The following is a 19792-nucleotide window of genomic DNA, read 5'->3' as shown; positions in this document are numbered from 1 at the left end:
CGCCAGTCTTCGTTAAGGGCGTAGTGCACCTACCTTTCTTTCTTTCTTTCTTTCTTTCTTTCTTTCTTTCTTTCTTTCTTTCTTTCTTTCTTTCTTTCTTTCTTTCTTTCTTTCTTTCTTTCTTTCTTTCTTTCTTTAACTGAAAGTGCAGCGTTTACAGAGCAGGAGGCATTATACTTTCCTGCGCACACGAGGATAACTTAAGCGCTGCCCCGCAGCTCTTCAAAACGACGACGTCGGGGCAAATAAGACGTCAACCCGTCTCGCATAAGAATTAGCCGCTGCGCGCATCAAGTTTTTCTTTTTCTTTTTCTTCTTTTTTTTCTGCATTGACGAGCGTTCGCGTATAGTCCACGTTGCACCGTTTACGAAGCATGTTGCACCAAACTCGTTCTCATGGACGATCCCCTTCGCTTAATTGCGAGTACCGTCTCTCATAGCGACGTGCAAGCGTTCGCGAAGAGTGAGCGTACGGGGTCTGATTCCATGAAATTTCCTTTTCATGTAACATTGACCAGGATTGATAACAGGTACCCGACGCTGTTACCGCGATACGTTCGGTGCAACTTACAACGAACACCTAAGCTTACGAGATAATGTAGGAATGTGTTGGTTATGAGTTGATCTAAATGTCTTTGTAGAGCCATGATTTTTACTAATATTAGGTTATTAGGAAGCGTTTTATACCATCGGAAATAAGCGCACCACGACATTTTAGGAGTACCGTTGTATTGATGTCATGTACAATAGAAAACAATTGCTTTTAAAAAATGGAGGAAAGAAGGTGGCTTTTAAGGGCTCGTTTTTCTTTGTTAGACACAATATTATTGAGAACTAAAAGACAATAATACCAGGGAAAGTATAGGGGATGTTATTATGTACTACAAATAACATCCCCTATACTTTCCTTGGTATTATTGTCTGTTAGTTCTCAACAGTATCTAAAAAAATGTGTTCCAGGAGAATGTGCAATCCCTACACTGAAACATGACGGCGGAAGAACGGGAACTTTAGCTGCAGTGCTAGCGCATTTATTTGTCTGACTGACCTCCAGTAGACCGCGTCGTTCGCGGTTTAAAACATCGAAGCTGTAGTGCTCGAAGCATTCTCACCTGTCTCGCATAAGCGGCCTCCGTGTGAAGTCACAACACCCTTTGCCTCATATCTATCTCACGGCGGGACTTGTCAACGTGAACAGGGTAGGCATTTTCCTATTCGCGGCTACTTGACGCGCACGTAGGTATGAACTCTCGTAGGCATGCACATACAAATTGTCTGGCAAATGAAGCTGGGGGGGGGGGGGGGGGGAGGAAAAAGGAACAAAAAAGGAAATGCGATGTTACGGACACTTTCCAACCATGCAGCTGATCGGAGACAGTCGAAGGAAGGAAGAAAGTAATGAGAAAAAAAAAAACGCATACAATACGCCCTTTTTTTAGAAGCCGACAGCGGGCCGTGGCGTTTGCAGAACAAAGCAGTAGGAAAAGGAGGACGACCCCCTTCCCCTCCCCCCTCTCACTTTCTTTCATTTCGAAGGAGTAAAGCACGCGTGCTGCGTAGCCTGGTCGACGACGAGTGACAAGTGACGTGACGAAACGGGACTCCGAGACGGTTTCATTTGCGGCTACAGCCCGACGCAGCGGGATTTCGCCGTTCGCAGATGAAGATGCATCACCGCGCTGCATGTCGGTGTCCGTATGCTCGTTCTCGAGCTGGCGGCGTCCGCTTTTGGAACGCACGAGTGTAGAGAACACTGCGGCCAGTTTCCTGCTTCTGCGGGGGCCTATGTGATTTGTTCGAAATGAAAGAAAGAAAGTGACGAACGAAGCGAGTTTGCTTTGGGACACGGCGCGATGGAGAACGGAACAGCGCTAACGGGATTCGGAAGGTAACGAGACAACGGCACGCGACTGCTGTCAGAACACACGATGGTTTTGTTGTGGCAAGGAAGCATCTAGCTGATATCATATAGTCAGCCGACGAGTCTCTTCAGCCCGCAAACTCAGTTTTGTGGAGTCTTCTTGCATGTATGGCATTACATCCGACGTTGCGATCTCTTCCGGCGGCGCCAATGGATGTGGATCCCTTTGTTGTGACACCTGCGTTAGAATATGCGGTCTTTTTCAACTGCCACGCTGACCTCCTCCTGACGGGATTATGCAAGCGCGAAATGAACCGCGATTCGGAGAAGATCGTCGAGTCGGCGCTGTCAGTATTATCTCCGTCATGGAGCAACCAAAGCAACGTAGATATTTTCGTCTTCCTCCGCTGTTCTTTCAGAGCTTTCCCGCAGGATCAGTGCGCGGGGGAGGGGGGGGGGATGTCTTCGGCTCCTTTTGTGACGTCGTCACCATGTATAGCAGCAGTGTAGGAACGCCACTTCATGTAGAGGTGTACTATCATCGTCATCATTATCATCATCATCCTGCGGCGACTACTGTCAGCCTACCGTCAGTGGTGACTTAAATATACGCATGCTTTTCCGCAGAGTATATAGTCTCGTTTACTTACATTTCGGGGTCTTTGGTTTCCGCCAGAGAATTCAGCTTCTTCGGGGCTGAATTGGTGAGCGGTTGTTTCTCGAAGGAAACAAGAAAGCAGGAGAAAAGCTCTAAGACTGAGAGCAAGAAAGAGAAATGGCCGAGGAAAAGAAGAATAATGTCCAAACAGTGCTGTCGGGTTTTTCCCCGCGGCTTCAAAAGTTCCGAGAAAGCAGACGCCCGAGAACGTCCGGTAGCCGAAGCTTCACTGCAGGGCTTCTCGAAGCGCACGCGAAAAGCCTGCACGCAGACAATGGAGGTCCACGCACCGCCACCGACTTCGAGTGTGTGTAATCAGCGAACAAACTCCGGCCGGCAATTCTCGGCTCACCGGCGGCAAGCTTGAGAAGTGGCGCGGGGTTACGGTGAACTTGGTGTAGCGTTGGCGTATTCAGCGGTGCCGCATACAACGCACGCATGCGCAGAGCGAAGGAGGGAGAGAGTGAAAAAAACTGGCCGACACGCACTGGTCGAGTGCCGCGTCCGTCGCTCAACCCTTCCGTGCGTCCCACTGGCCAGCTAGCTGCCACGTGAAGCATCGTACACACACACACACACACACACACACACACACACACACACACACCACACACACACACACACACACACACACCACACACACACACACACACACACACACACACACACACACACACGCGCGCGCGCGCGCGCGCGCTCGGCACAACCCTTTCGGTGATTCCGTCTTCTGGGTCAGTGCGGCGTCCTTCACCTGCCAGCACGCAATTGTCTCCCGTTCGTTGACTGGTTTGGCTCTTGGTGTTGTTTTTTTCGCGAAGACCGTTTTAGCTTCTTCGCTTGTTGTGTCTCGTAGCCTGTTCCTCTTGTTGTTTGCGCATTAAACGTGTCTGACGTCTCCATTCTTTTTTCTGTATTTTTTAAAATAAACGTATTTAATGAGATATTGCTGTGTGGCGCCGGCTACTCCTCTCACATAATAGTTGCCGTCGTAAAGGTGTCAGCAACCACGAAACTAGAAAGCTAAGCACACGGACGAACATTCACATACTCAGTCCGAGTACAACGTTGTAGATGTTCTTGCAACAGGAGAGCTTACGTAGCGTAAATTTTCGCACAACCAAGATGTTCACACGGCGGATAATTGGGCACTGGCAAATTACGTTTCTCTTGGTTGTCGCACTCTAAATGCAACAGTCATGTACGCAGAGAAAAATGTCACGTAAACACTAAACCGGGATGTTGCCGACGCTTCTCGTGAGGATGCTGGATCTTCTATAGTTTTTTTACGTCATAATGAAAAGCAGGGCAACATTAGACTCCGCAATGTCGTCTAGGCCGATATACCCCTTTGGAAGACTGTCCCATCGAGCAAGATGTTCTTTAATCACTTCGTATTTGGCAGATGTCAAAATTAAAGGCAACAGACAGGCGGGATCAGCAATGCAAGGTTTTGAAGGGGTACGTATAGTTGTCCACTGCGCATATGGGTTGTATGAACGCGCTCACGTGATTTACGTAATCTAATTTTCTATTCGGACAGGCCTATTCTGACGAGGAATGGTGAATATAAAACTTTGATAATTCGTACCTCGAGCTCCCGGCTTTACTATATTCAACTCTAGGAGAAGTTGATGTTGGGCTAGCTGGTAACTCATATCGATAAAGTAATTAGAGCGCAATTCAGTGCACAAGCATAGTGCAAACATTCGAAAGACTGACAGGCGCTCGCGCCTGTCGGTGTTTTGAATGTTTACGAGTGTGGGCGTGTGTGGGCGTGTGTGGGCGTGTGCAAGTGCGATATTACGCGGTCACGCTACATCATACCTCCGCGCCGTGAAGACAAATACTCTATGCTAACGCTGCTACCTACATGTCTGTCAAATGCGTTGTCGACATCAGCTCATGCGTGCATCCGCTTGTCCAGAGGTCCGCCGATGAAGAGTGATAGTTCATATCAGTTAAGATGGTCTACAACATGTGCATATGTTTGTCTGACCCACGCAGTACCGCCTGAAGTCTTATGTACGTTTAGTGCCGAGCGAAAAGGAATAAAGAAATATAACAGCAATGACGTTAAGTTACCTTGGCAGGATGGCAGTACCGACTTGCGTCGAAGTTTCGGAGACATCTCACGCTTGGATCTTTCATTTCCAATGCCGGCTGAGGCAAAATAGGACACGAACCTCTCTCTCTCTACACCTTCTATTTCTTTCACATGTCCGCGCTGATACATATCAGCGACGCCTTAACGTCGTGCCCAAGAGAGGATGATGACGAAAGCAAAAAATAATAAAAGAAAGCGGTGGTCGGAACAGGCGGCTTTCGACGGCTCAATTCGCCGAATCGTGTTGTGTATGTGTGTCTACGCGAGGGCCCCGCATATAGCTGACATGATGACCGCAGGGGCAGCTGCAGGCCCGTGAACGTCAGCGCCCGTGAACTCTCGCGTGATCTCGCACTGCCGATCCAGCCTAGTCCTCTCGTTCTTGCGCTGTCGTACTGCTCGCCGCAGTTTCGCGAAGGCCGACGGTCACTCGGCCACGCATACACGGCGAGGGTGCCGTGGCCGCACCTGTCGACGTGCGCCTCCCACCCAACAACCGGCCAATGCGTGGACGGTGCAAGTCTTTATCGTAGTTTTGTGCAGCACCGTGTCAGCGCTGCACCCGGTCGGGTGGCTGTATACGAAAAAGGGGTCCGCCTGAACGCTGGGTTGTCAAAGCGACTGAATGTCGTGACTCATCGCTCAAACATTGCCCGATTTCGTAGAATTCCTCGAGGTTTCAGTGTCTGTAGGTCATTAAGCAGGATAGATGTGACGGCCATTATCAGGTAAGTCAGTGCGTCGACAGTCAGTGAGTGATGGAGAACAAGCAAAGTACGCGTGTGTTATCCTGATACGCGAGAACTGAGAGGTTGGGTTCGATAGGGAGGTAAATGAAGGGTTAGGGAGTAGGTGACTGATAATACAGCGTACTTCTGTTGCTGCTAACCCCAGTCTCTTTGACTGCGAATACAATCGATCTGGCATGCGCGTCATTTGGAAATACCCCGAAGATGAGCCCGGCCGCGTATAGTCCGACAACACTCAAGCTAATCAGGGTTTCATGATGCATCGCATACCGCTGGTTCGGAAGACAGCTATTGCTCACGATATACGTAAAATGACGGTTTCGGTCAGTAGCGACTCAGTCTGAACGCCGAAACCCTCCGGATATGTGGCACCAGTATACCGTGTGTTGTATACTGCTGTCATCCGTACCGTCCAGAATCTAGCATTATCCTAGGGTAGCGTGTCTCGCACAGCCGGTAATATCGTATTTTCTGAGCGATGGCCACAGCATGCAGTCTCGTTGAGGGTGGTATTTCCCTTTGTCGCGTGACAAAACAGTCGCGCAGTATCCGGCCTTGTTGCTGACCCCTCGTGACGCCAATTTGTTCGTTCCCTGGCGATGGCTCTCTCTGCTCACATTAACATCGAAGGCGTGGGAACGTTTTTTGTGAGGCGTGCCGCTGACAGCGATGCTTTCTACTCTCACCTATAGGTGACACGCTGCGTGCAACTGCCGCAGGCGCGTGTACAGACTGTGATCTATATATATATACGAAGCACGCAGATGTTAGAGCACGTTGATCGCGCGTGTCCGTGTATGGTGTACACACGAGCACGCGATGAAGTGTTCGGAGGTGGGGATGTGATGTTGCCGAGAGAGAGAGCTAGGTACGGATGGTGGAAGAAAGCGTTGGTGTGCGCAGGTAATGGGCCGAGACGATCGACAATCTTGGCAGCCTTCAGGGATACAAGAGGGTCTCCTTCGCGCCTAACAGAGAAGGAATATCGAAACGGGCAGCAGGCATGCATGCCTGAAATACGGAGAAGCGGGCCCATCTGCAAAGTTCATTGTTCGGTTCCTTCGCGGAAAAGAGTGAAGCGGAATCGCAACTTCAGAGAAGTTGCGACTACGCTTTCGTTCATGTATATATATAGTGTGAATATGAATTACTTTGCCGACACTGCGTCATAAATATTTTCGAAACATAACTTTTTTTTTCGGCGCATGTAGGAACTTCCACCTATACAGTTAATGGTACTGTATTGCCAAATGCGAACCCAAGTGTGCTTAGCAAGTACCCTACAAGGTCTGTGGTATCAACGTACTGCCTAGTCAAGAAAAGTGGCTGATGGGGCAAGACGGTAATTCTTAATGGCTGTAAAATATGCAATAAATAATATGGGGACGCATTATTATTTGGCGGTGTCTACCGTCGCCTTACAGTTAAGTCTCGCTCAACCCGCTATGCGTTGATACGTGTCCCATTGCGGCAAATTACGCATTCATATCGTCCATTCAGCGTCATCAAGTGCGCACACGGCACGTCCCTAAAACAAATCCTGACAAACCCTTGCGAAGTATTACGTATTTTCCGGTAGCCTCTCGTGCTGACTTGAATGCCCTTGTTCGAGTAACGCAGCCACACACGTATCACTCGGCTGTTGTACCCCACTCAAAGGGAAGCTGAAGAGGTTTTAGAATTCGAAAAATTTCGTCGCTAGCAGGGACCGACATTATTGTCGACGATGTAACTTTTTCCGCATTTGTTGCAGCAGGAGCTTTATAATACGCGAACGAAAAAATTGATCTTGCTCCGCCCACGCGAGCGCGCCGAAAGTGTGGGCGTGGAAACCTGCGTCATCTCTGGCAACGTTACTAGAACTAGTAACTTTGATCTCTGGTTCCCTTGGCGGAGCCGTGCTGCACTCCGGCGGAAGGTTCCCGCCGCTCACTGATCCGAACTGCGAGATCGCTGTTTCTGTGCCGAAGGCTGAAGTAAACACAGCGAAGCTGAAAGTTCTGCAGTTGGATTACGATATCTGAAATAACGACAAACAGCCGAGCGCTACGCGAACAAGCTTCTCTCGTATCTTCAACCGTGGCCTCCGTGACTATCTCGTGACGTGCCGTTGCCGGAGCTAATCGAGGAGGCCACGCTTCAGAAGTGCCGCTGTTGCAGATAACGCGGCATATACCGAGGAGGACGTCACCGCGTTCGCTCAGCACCTCAAGATGCCCTGCGGCCACAGCCTCTGTTTTTTGCCAAAAAGTGGTACTTGCGTTCACATTTGAGAACTCTCGCATCGCTTTTCGAATTCAACAGGGATCAAACTGTCCTTGCACGCTTCAGCTTCCCTTTTAAAAACGAAAACGGCATAAATAGCCTTCAATCCTGTCAGATCTTTCTGCGACCCATCTGTGAACCTTCAGCAGCGAGGCTTCTTTCCCTGTTTGTTTTCCCCCGTCTATTAACGTTACGTCGTGAAACAAGGTTGCAGATTGTGGCCGCACACCGCAAGCCAATCGTTCTCGCGACCTACAATCACTCCCGCGCACTACCGAGGCATCTAAGGCGCGAAGATGGACATATAAAAGCAATAACAGCAAGCACGATGCAAGCGAGGATTTATTAATGCGGCGTTCGACGGGGAAACACCGTTACGCACGCGGGGTCGCCGTATAACGCATATGCGAGGCAAGGCGGTGAATCTTCCGCAAAGATGCGTCTTCGATGCGTATAAAAGAGGCAGCGCCGCCAAGCGGTCGGCAGCGGCGGCTGCGAGCCATAACGAATGCACTCCCATTTATACGCGACGCGCTTCGTTTCGTGGCGGTTGGTCGCGATGGCCGAGAAAAGATGGCCCGCTGAAGAAGCACGCGATAAATTTTGCCGCGCGCGCGCGCGACCAGCATTTCTTTCGCATTTGCTTCTTCCCCGTGAGCCAAAACAGGGTTGCCAGATGAGCCGAGCTTAGCCGCTGCCCCTATCTCCGCACATTTAATTTACATCTCCACGCTCTATTATTGTCTTTGTACGTACCTATACGCTGAACAGCGCCTGGATGCATTAGGCTCAAATGCATCCTGCGTACTTTGAAATTTCGAGCTTCTGCTCCGTGCTTGTCACCGCGTGAGGAAATAATAACGCTATCTCGCAAAATCTCCAAAATAATAATGTCACCGGAAATTTCTGAAAACTGATATGCTCCACCGCATCGCACGTCATCCCGTCCGAGCGGTATCACTAAGTGGTCATATTTCACAACTGAACGTAGTATCAATCAATCAATCAATCAATCAATCAATCAATCAATCAATCAATCAATCAATCAATCAATCAATCAATCTTTATTAGTAGTAATATTTATCAGTATTATTAGTATAACAGACATCCACCCTGTTGCATAAATTTTCATGTACGTCATCCTTTCCTTATCTAGACACTGACGGTTACTTGTATTTAACGTGTTACGTTACTTCTTTTAGTATCGAAATGTGCGACACCTAGAACGAGTGTGAAGCAGAGTGTTTTATTTTGCTCGATTTATAGCGAGATAACACTTGTTCAATACCCTTCTCTCTTTGTTCAAGCATGCATATACGCAATGAAATTCGTAAAACAAAACTAAAGAAGGAAGAGCAAGTGAGAGTGAGTGGCATGGAGTAATGAGTGTCTTTCTAGATTACACGAACGAGATGATTGTCGCAGCTGCATGCGCCTAACCCAAACGATTCGGCGTAAAATTACGCGCGCGCTCGCGCGCCGTCGCACCCAACTGTGTGCTAGGGCACACCGCAGTAGACGCCCAACGATTACACACAGCCTCGCTACTGCTTTCCCAGTAGACTTCGCGGCGCGCGAGTCCCACGCCCAGTTAAAAAAAAAAAAAGAGAGAGAGATTTCAACGCTGTCCTTTCACCGCCCCGACGTCCCGCTCCAGTCACGCGTGAGCCTGGGTCACTCGCGACTTCGTCGCCTCCTTCATTTGAAATATAAGCGAATAAGCCGCTTACGACTCACGCACCGCTGCCCTACAAACGCAGCATCTCGCATTACTTGCCTTTATTGCCGAGATTCATTCAAACCGCGGCTGTGCACGCTTCAGAGGATACGAGACGGTAGCGCCATACTGCGGCCAGTAACTGAACCACGTGGAAAGAATAAGACAGGCGGAATTGAGAAACAGAGAGAGTGAAATGACAGGAGAGGGAGAGGTGCAGATCCAAAAAAGAAAGCAGTTCATAGGCCCCCGCAAGCCAGCCGTCAATACAGGTTTTTATCACGAGCAAGGCGGCGGCGGCGGCCGGGCAAGGACGTTTCGGCTCGGACCACCGCTCTCCTTCGAGCGAACGGAGATAAAACGAGACAAGGATAACCGCATAAGCAAGGCCGTTGTCTTGCAGCACTGTGGTGGCCCGGGGACGAAAGTATAATGAGCCTGCGGTGACGAAACCGAGGGTGAAGTGTTTAAAGCTGGGGGAAATGATAATTGAATAAACTGTGCTATTACTCTTTTCCGCGCTGCTCCGTTTGTTTTTAAACGCGTTTTCTTTTATTTTGTTTTCTTTGGCGTGGCAACTTAATTGCTAGTGGGAAACGTGTAACAAGGAAACAAACACGTACGAACATAATGGGGAATTTATGCGTAAAAGGAGCGCGGCAAAGCGTGTCCCAGATCGCCATCGTTCAGGCGACAGCGCAATGGCGTCATTGCACCGTCAGGCGTTTCAATTTCGTGTTGAGATCAGTGGCGTAGCTGAGGGCTGGTGGTTTAGAACCCCACTCCCCCTATATAACCGGAAATGTTTACATTTTGTACGCGTATACATACGCGCACACATACAAAAGATACATAAACGGGAGGGAAGGGCCCTTCCCCCGAAAACAATTTCAATGTGCGCCCCTCGTTTCTATGAGGTAATTTAAGTTATCTATGCTCTGTGATCATCTGCAGCTCAAAAGAAAGCCGTACAGGTTTTCAGTAAGAAGGGACCTTAGTTGGCAAAAAGTTTGTCCTGACAGACATTGGTCCCAGGTTAGAATACCTAACCAATGGGAATTTCGCGTCGACTAAGATGTCATATTTATGCGAAATCCGCACGCATTTCCTTCGTCGCTGCGTCCTACAAACGGTTGGATCAGAGCTTAATTTTTATGTTTTTCTTTTCTTCATGAACGTTCCTCCGTCTTGCGGGATTCGGCATGAGTGCTTTACCATAACCACATGATGCTTTAATGGGTGCAAAGCGGGAAAGGAAAAATAAATAAATAAATAAATAAATAAATAAATAAATAAATAAATAAATAAAAAATCTGGCCTTACGATTATGGTTCTCGTACACGATCCATAATTTACTCTCTCTCACTCTATATATCTCTCTTTCCCTCTGATATGCGTGTCGTTAGCGCTCTTGGCATTTTAGAAACGTCATCCTGAGCTAAAATTTGCGTTACGCAGCTTGGCTAGACCAAGGAGACGTTGTACAAAAGAAAATAAATAAATAAATAAAATAAACATATCTCTGGGCGAACCGTGAGAATAAGCTTCTCGCCTTGGCCGCCCTCTAACCATCGTGCCAAAGGAAACCGGTGCGACGGACGGCCGCTCTACAGCTAACACACTTCCAGTGCAGCGCACGCGGGCAGCAGCGAAAACGGTGTTTGCCAAACAGCGTCCAGCGCCGTCCACTCGCTGGGCCTCCCGCGACGAACGACTTCGACGGTCAGCCAGCAGCGCCCGAAGGCAACGGTGTGCTGCAGGGAACAGCTCCCCGATCGGGGCCAAGGCGGGATGGGAACGTGCCAAGCACGCTGCGCGCGCATCGAAAATAAAGAAACAGGCGGAGCAAGCGAGTTTCCCCTGTAGCCAAACGCGCTCGACGCTGCTGGGAAGGCCGGAACCGTAGAGAAAGGACAAAGTGACCCAGTCGTTGGCTTCGTGATCAATGCAGCCGTGTCCGCCAGCAGTCGTACGGAGCGCGTGCACGCGTGTGTCAGTCTATATGGCAAGCGTTTAGCTGCTATGTAGGCATTACGCCCGTCAGTCGTATCGTGTCGTTCCAGCTGGGGGAGAAAGAAAGGTGGGCGGGGGGGGGGTACATTTTACCTGCGTCTGTTCGCGGGCTATTGAGGACTTATTATTGACCTTGAGTTTGTCCACGCAGCCACACTGAGAGGAGGAGAAATTATCGAAAAAAAAAATAAAGCTAAACGAGGGCGAACGGTCTCGGCGCTAATGGAGACCGACCGAGGGAGGCAGGTATGCATGCCCTGAGTCCTGAGTGCGAGCGTATTTATCGCTCGCTGATTGCCGCGCGCAATGCCGGCGGACGCAGTAGCAATTAGCAAATCGATTCTCGAGTCCTCCGGCCGGGCATGTGCATGTCGTCGAGAGGACGCAGGGTACTGAGCCTTTTTTTCCCCCTGTTTCTTTGTTTTGTTTATCTACGACGCGAAGGACGTCCTCTGGCAATGACGTCACCGCAAGGCCGTCCAAGGTAGTCAGAGTCTGAAACAGATCCGTTCGCTTTACTTTCTTCTTTTGTTCTTTTCTTTTCTATCCTTAATGCTGTTTGCGGACTGCCGCTGATTCTTTATCGATTGAATTAATTCGATCGTTGTTTTGGCTAATAACCCGTTATGCACGTGTTCTAGACATTTCCTGTATTTCAAACCTCGTGTAAGTTGAATTACGTTTGTTATTCCCACTGGGCCGAACTAAAGACGGAAGTTGGCTCGGCTACGCTTGCTGTTCAGTCTGATACCTCTGTTTCCGTGCTTTAGTAGTTATATATTGATCAAACTGTGAGGTTTCGTACTGTTCTCGTCCCTTACGTAGACGGTACCATCTATGTGTTCTACACCACTGGAACGACGCTACTTGCTATTCGTGCGTTCACGTGAACAAGTTCGTAACTTCGCGGAAGTCTTGCTCTTCCGTTCCCCGCACTCGTTCCGTAGCAATGACCTGCGCGCTGACTTCCCCTATGATCTATCAAAGCACTAATGCAGTGATACTTTACTGCGACAATCGGTGTGAACAACACATTCTCATTTTCTTGTACGCCTTTCCAAGTAACCGCCTGTAGACCAATAGTGATGTCGCATACCGCACAAGACTGAGCTGCTGTTACGTTGTGTAGGCGCTCCCAGTATCTCTCTCTTCCGCTTGTAACGCGAAAACCCGAGATGCCTCATCAAACGTGAAAACTGACCCGCCACGTCGCCGCGAGTGATGCAACAAATCGTCATGCGATGACATCACCATGACGTCACATTACCGTGGCTCCCATTATGACGTCATCGCATGTCAATGTCGTCTGGTCAAAGGTGGGCCGATCACGGAGGCACCGAAAGACGCCGTAGGGAGCAGAAAGCTTGAAATGCCTGCGATCACGGAGGGAGTGCAATACCACGTAAGATGCAGGAAGCTTTCCAGGGGGGGGGGGGGAGGTATCAGTATACAGTCGATTGACAAGAAGAAAAAGATAGCTATCGTCTTCGAGTCGTCTTACGCGAACGCATAAGGGACCCTGTGGATATTCTTGCATGACACCCCTAACTTTCAATTTCCCCCATCCTCAGTGTAAAGTAGCATACCGGTTATTCTGAAGTGGTTAACATCCCTGCCTTTCACCCTCCCTACCGGTTCCTTCATTCCTCGCACAAATTTCGTGGTCGCTGCAAGGAAGTACGCGCCTCTCCCAGTTTTATAACCATGTCGCGCTACGGCGTGTCTATAAATGCCGAGCCTCGCCGTCCCCCGCAATAGACTTGACTGGATGTTTGCTACTTTGTTTCCTGTCTGTCGTAAATGCCTGCGACCTCGCACTAGGCTTTCCACCGTGCTCGCCACCGCGAATGTCAGTAACCTTGAGAACGCGGGGGTGTCCATCATCGCCGAGAGCGGGGGTAATTGCGCAAGGTGCGCTTCTCCGGTGTCTGCGAAGGCCAGCGGCAATAAAGGGTTTAAACATAACAGTAAAAAAAAAGGCAGTGAGATAAACGGCAAGATGTTCATTAACGAGTGAGCTTGACAGGTATCACGAAGACACATAGACTTGTAGCTACTCGTACAATGTACTACGTGCATAGGTGAGTAAGCGAGACGGGAACGGGGGTTCTGAATGAACGTTCGCTCGAACACACCTGTGTGAAAGAAGAGTATTAAAGCACTTGTACATCAACTGGAGACTATGTCTTCCCAGCCCTCTTCTCCCCCGTTTGGTGGGCAGAGGTCTTCCTCATCTGGTTGCCGTACTTACCAGCGCAGTACGAGTGCTGGCTAATGTCTACTATAGCAATGGATAATGCTGGCTACTACTGGCAGTTATAACATGCGATAGCCAACTTGAAACAACAACACCGTCGTCTTCATTCAATTTCGCTCAAATTTTCGAGGAGCTATGGACCGATCTGTTGGTAGCCACCGAGGTCTAATCATCAGGCGGGCGGATTAGCCTTTCCCGCGCTAAAGAGTACCCCGTTTTCCGCACCTCCGAACATCGCGAAATTGGTACCAACACGTCGTGCGCACTGCAGCTCGTCTGATGCCGGAACACCAAAGTGGAAGCCGTGGAAGCGATCGCTCAGAGAAACAATAACCGAGCAGTACCCGTCAACTCTGGCGGACAGTGATATGCATTCAACTCGAAGGAACGAGGAGAAAGAATCAGCTGACGTAGCACAAGAAAAGGCTAGCCAGACAAGGATATCTCTGGCCCTGTAAGCTTTGGGCACGCAGGCGGCAGACATCGGCAGGCGGCAACCGTCAATTTGCCAGGAGTTTATGATCGAAGGGTCAAGCGGGGAAATGTATACCCAGGGCAACGAGGGCTTGGCCGGGTGCTCCGATGCAGCGGTGGATCACTTGGGCGCTGCTCGCGATGGCAAGCGGCTTCGGTATATGTGTATTCGGACACACTTCACAGAACTGCAGCATCAGCGCCCCGCATCACAAACCGTAGTATACACACGTTCGAAAAATGAAGCCGTAAACGATGCCGGTGTTTCGCATGCACCGCCTTGGGAGAGGTCAGACGCTCGAAGGAAAGTACCATAAACCGGGCATTCGTGCCAATATGGGCGTCTGGGAGAGATACTGCTCAGACGCCGGCGAAACAACTGCTCTCGCTAGTACAGGGCTAATGCGTAGCGGTGTTGCATAGCAGTCGAACACACCCTTGTTGCTCGCTTCGAGAGGTCGCTCCTCCCGCTTAGAGTCTTTGAACGTTACAGGGTTGGAATGTAAAGGCTTGTGCAGCGAGGACGGCAGCGAAGAGGCGTGCTTTTAAGTCGTCTCTGGGAGCAATGTGGTCCTTCCTGTAGAACAGGTGATTGCGCGCTGGCTCCGCGCGATGACCCCCAAGTTTGTAGGCAATCGGTCAGCCAGACGCTCTCAGATCAAAACACGCGCTGCAGTTGAACTCGTTTCGAGAGCATCAGTACCCCCGTGTCAGCGCCGCCAGAACAGCTTAACGACAAACTGGATCACGTTCTACGCCCCCTCACCCCCCTCTCCCCCTTTCCACCACCCACCCCAACAATCGCTGCTTGTGCACCTGTTGCATAGTTCAAGCTGCTGCAGAACTGTGGGTCGTTCCTGTGCGTTGTGGCCTTCTGAATAGCTACGTGCACAGCCGAGTGCATCAGATGCTTTGACCTTCTCTGTGACCAACTGCCTTGCCAGGCATTGCCTACGTGACGCGAGTAGATTGCGTTCATACCCACTGTCATTCGGTTCTGAGGTAATCGGAGCAACGGTAGGTCAAATCAGTTCGTGACGTACCAATTCTCGCATTGTCTAGTTCTTCGCTCTTTTATCGTACAGGCGTGTAAGTGTATGTAATTACGGTCTTCATTCGCGCAATGCTATGCCTAGCACCATGTAACTTTTCGAGTAGTCTGGAACGGGTTAGTAAACATGGATGCATATTAAAAACAAGCTTTTACGCCAGTATTGTTCGCATAAAAGCACATAAGCCAGGCAGACCTGATGCTGGACGTAATATTACCTAAGGTTATAAAGCAATAACAAAAAGCGGTTACGAATAAAAAGATTAGTAGAGATCACCGATGACCTTTATGGATGCCTTCGTGCTGCTAGTGCAAGTATCTATACATGAAAAAAAAAAAATATCGTTACCGATGCCTGCAATGAAGTATTGGGGAATTCACTCGTGGCACTCCGAATTCCAATCCTTTGGAGCTGCTCAAAGCACCTTTCTAGCTTGTACTGTTCGATACATTTGCCTTGTTCGACCCCGACATTGAAGACGCCCTTTGGCTATAGAGGTGGTGATATCGGCAACGACCCCGTGTGGATCGAGCGTATATACTCTCATTTCTACTCCATGTCACTACACCTTTACTTTTTCTTCACATTTTTTATTTCGTAAATCAAATTCGTTTTGTTAAATCATTTGCATTGTTTCGTGTTCGAAATCGAATTGCTGTAATGCGAAGCGGCCTACATAACCACGTGACGTAACACGCTCTCCCTCTCTTCCTTTCTGCAGGACCACATTCAGGAGGTGCTGAACAAATGGGGCCAAATCGACGACGAAATATGGGCCAAGATCATCTGCATGGAACGCAACCGGCGCGTCGCAAAGGCGTACGCCCGCGCATCTGTTCTCACCATCAACGGTTCGAACGAGGGCTTCGATGGGTACAGGTGCGTGTCCAATCACTGCTACTTCTCGCTCTTCCGCGCACGCTACATTTTTGACCAATACTGATTGTAGGACTGGGCACCATATCGAGACCGGTCAGTTGGGCTAATTGGTAATCGACGCTACGTGATGAGCGTGGCACACGGCCCTGTCGTATTTAAGACGTGCCTCTGTATTCTTGCTGTTGCTTTGCGATGATAAGTCAACACTAAGTTGCCACGCGCACCTCGCTGCAGTCACCTCACAGAGGCAGAGAGCATAGAGTAGAAGTTACCATCGTTTTCTATTCGGAAACTGAAATGCGTATTTTTCATTTTGCCGATAACGCAGGGATGAAGGCGTGCACAATGACTAAGCGTTCTGCATGTAGGTTATACGATGGGAAAGCTGTATCTGTCCATAAAAATGTATTGGCGCCGACATTAACGATTCAACAAACGCCGGTACTGCATGTTTTATTCGTAACAAAGACCACATTTCGCGGTCAAAAGCAAGGAACCAGCTCCATTGTTTAAATTCTAATACGTACTGCATAGCGCGCCGACTTTAAGTATTCGCAGGACATGACTAAACATTGAATGAATTGAAGCTTTAATTTTTTCCCCTCACTAGACTTTGGCGGACCGTAATTTCGCTGCTTAGTTTCTATAATTGCTCTTTACTTGTTCTGTTTTCTTTCTCTGTTTTTTTTTTCTGCTGTTCGCGTTTGCTAGAAGACGTAAGGTATCTGGACAGGGTACCAACGTACAGCGTTCCGAACTGGTTCGTCAAGTTCACACAAGGTCGCGCAGCAAAGTTCACCCCATGTGCTTTTTTAGGCTCACTCACGATTGCAGTAAATTACCGCCGAACGATAGCGCTGGCTCGAACGAAAGCGCCACAAAGCCGGCGTGTGCTCCCTGGCCCACGCGTGTGGGTGAAAGAAGGGAGCTCTTCTTTTGCCGAGCACGCGTAGCGCGCGCCCTGATCATTTTGCATATAGATACGATGGACCGGCCGCGCGTTCCCAATAACCGAGCAAGGGTCGATCACACCTATGTAAAACGGGCCTTTTGCCTCGTGTGATTCCTACGGGCGCATCATCTCGTACAGAAAGGCCGGTGTTCTTTGTGACGCTGCTTTAGGCAGCGGCAACTTCTGACTCTAAATAATGAGTAACGGTGTTGCTATTTATTCAGCCACTGATACTTATACGCGAAGGCTGCGCGTAAGCAAGTTTTGATGAACACCGCGTGTCGTGAACGTCCATGTGAACATGCTCATAGCGGCAAGCCCGCTTGTTGTTGTAGCATCGAGGGCAACGCTCAGCGGGACACGTATACATGAACGTCCATGCGGGTTGGCGAACAAAGAAGCGTAAAGCATTGGATGCTGCGGCCTGGAGACTTTAGAGCTGCTGACCGTAGGTCGGTTCTTATCGGACGACAGATCTCTAATGGAAACGCCAGATGCTTCTTGCCTCGCAGGGCGTTATAGAAGCGCTACTCCTGATGAAGGACGAAAGGTCAAGCGACGGGTGCACCGAAAACAAGCGCCCAGCGTCGGCCAACCGCACACCCATACTCTAAGCTACCGACGCTGCCCGAGTCCACTCGCTCTTATAGGGCGGCCATTGCTTTGGCCACAGAGTACGGTCGTTCTTCCTCATCGGTATCTCGATTTTATCTATTGCTGTCATACCAGGTATGCGTCAACCAAATGCATCTTAGAAGTAGGCCAGCTACTTCGCATGCTGCACCCATCGTCCCACACAGCTATAGGTTTATGACCTCGTGTGAGATTCATGTTCTCGTTGAGCGGGCGCAGCTGCCACAGCTCTTGTGGGGCCGATAATGCGAGTATCGTATAATATGCTAGCCCTGCTAATTTCTATACGACTTGTGAAACGCTGAAACTGTCGGTCGTGCGGAGTGGCTCTTTGTTATCCTCGGCAGTATCCATCGATATCGCCACGTTAGCTGCGCTTCAATGAATGAACTGCAAGAAGTAGGAGGTATTTGCAAGTATAACACTAAGTGTTCCGATAACCGTGTCGCGTGAGCAAGGCCCGAAAGTCAGCCTCTGTGTTTTCAGTGTTACCACTCGCACGGGAGGTCAATATACTCATAGAGAGCCGGTGCAAGATTCCGCCGATGATCTCCGCGACGAAAACACGCGTGTCATCGCTGTGTTGAGGTCATTGATAATCACGATACGCACACTCCTAAACGGAAAGGCAACAACAGCGGCTCGAAGCGCACTGCAAGTTCCGGATACTTTGGAGCAAATCCTTTCGAGCCTTCATCAACGTGGCGTATTGTAGTCTAGTTCATCTAGGGCAACTGCAGATGAACCGGACTATGAAACAGTTCGCAGTTTGAGACCTTCTGGGTATGCGAGGTGAACGCTGCTGTTCGTGCTAGCGTATTAGTTGTACTCTCTTTCCTTCTTCCTTTCTCCGTTCTTTTCCTCCCCTTTCCCCCTCTGTGTAGGGTAGCAAATCTGGTCTAGCCTGGTTGGCCTCCCTGCGTTTCCTTTGCGTTTCTCTCACTCTCTCAACAGTATACGTGAACCACCTCCCTATCAATGATGCATCGTCTCTTTAAAACCACAAAATCAGACATACGGGCGCTTTGTGTGCCGCTCGGCGTTTCATACAACTCACAGAAGCGTTTTTCATTGCAGCTAACGTAGGGCTATGTAACAGGTCCATTGCGTGGTCAATTGATTCAAACGATGTGGATGTTCCCTATAGGTAACCGTACTCACAAAATGTCAGCGCGGACTCCGGCGTTTACCGCGCAGGAACAGTACTGACGACGTCACCAGTCTGTGCTCGCCCGGTCGTCTCCGTAATTAAGCAAAGACTGCGAGCCAACTCTCGCAAGCGGAGTCTACAAAGCATCTTTCGGTTGAAGTGGACGCCGAAGTTTCCTCGGAAGGAACGCTAGCGTCGACGGTGAAATCGCATACGTGGTGTGGCCCCGCCTTCGGTCTACGACATGACAGCCGCCGCTGCATCGGGCAACCCTTGACGCGCGCTCTCGGTGCTTCCCAATAATTGACGATCCCCGATGGAGTCGGTCGTCCTTGCGAGGGATCCTCTAATTTTCCTCACCTCGCGGGGCACACCCCCAGATGCGTGTTACACGGCTGGCGAATCCGCAGAGAAAGTGCAGCGAACAACCTTCGCCAGGCATTCCGTGCCTTTCGGTTTCACAGCCGCCATCTGACTCTGAGCCCGGTGAAATCAATAGGCGCCGTCGCTTGCACTGGTTGTGCACCGGTTGGAATACGATGTGCATTTGAGGGGACACCCCCTACGGGCCGTCTCTCGATTGCCGTGGTTACGCCTATCCCTGTAACTTGAGCATGAGGCGTGCGCCTCCGAAAGGTGATTGTGAGTGATTGCCTGGCGACGAGCGAGAACTGCCTCACCCATCCAGCCTTCTTTCTTTCTTTCGTTCACTTTGTCCACCTTTCTTTTCGTGCATCCGTCATGTTGGAATACAGAGCCGTCGTGAATATTTGCGACACTCCGGAATCGCACGAAAGAATTCCCTCGTTCGTTGACTTACATCCAGAGGGGACAGCTTTTGTAGGCTGTAGCCGAGGGTGTCTTTGCGCTCGCCCGCCGTCACCAGGCTCCCAGTCTCTAGTACTGCTATTCTATTACTGGCTTCTCTATTAGTGGGCGCCGCAGTGACCGACAACTCTTATAACGTGTACATTGTCCTGGTGATCACACACACACACACACACACACACACACACACACACACACAC

General features: G+C 49.8%; 1 protein-coding gene across 3 annotated transcripts in view; it reads left to right on the top strand.

Moving 5' to 3' along the window:
- The window catches only part of LOC119383787 (uncharacterized), a 347820-nt gene that overhangs the window by 280320 nt on the left and 47708 nt on the right, over window positions 1-19792 (top strand). For all 3 annotated transcript variants that reach the window (XM_037652090.2, XM_049412675.1, XM_037652089.2), the window contains exon 3: window positions 15872-16029. In XM_037652090.2, the coding sequence (XP_037508018.1) occupies window positions 15872-16029 (158 nt within the window). The remainder of the gene's footprint in view (window positions 1-15871; window positions 16030-19792) is intronic.

This window comes from Rhipicephalus sanguineus, chromosome 2, assembly GCF_013339695.2.
Source record: "Rhipicephalus sanguineus isolate Rsan-2018 chromosome 2, BIME_Rsan_1.4, whole genome shotgun sequence".
Lineage (NCBI taxonomy): Eukaryota > Metazoa > Arthropoda > Arachnida > Ixodida > Ixodidae > Rhipicephalus > Rhipicephalus sanguineus.
The sequence above is the reverse complement of the archived record's forward strand: the minus strand, read 5'-3'. Positions and strand labels throughout refer to the sequence as shown.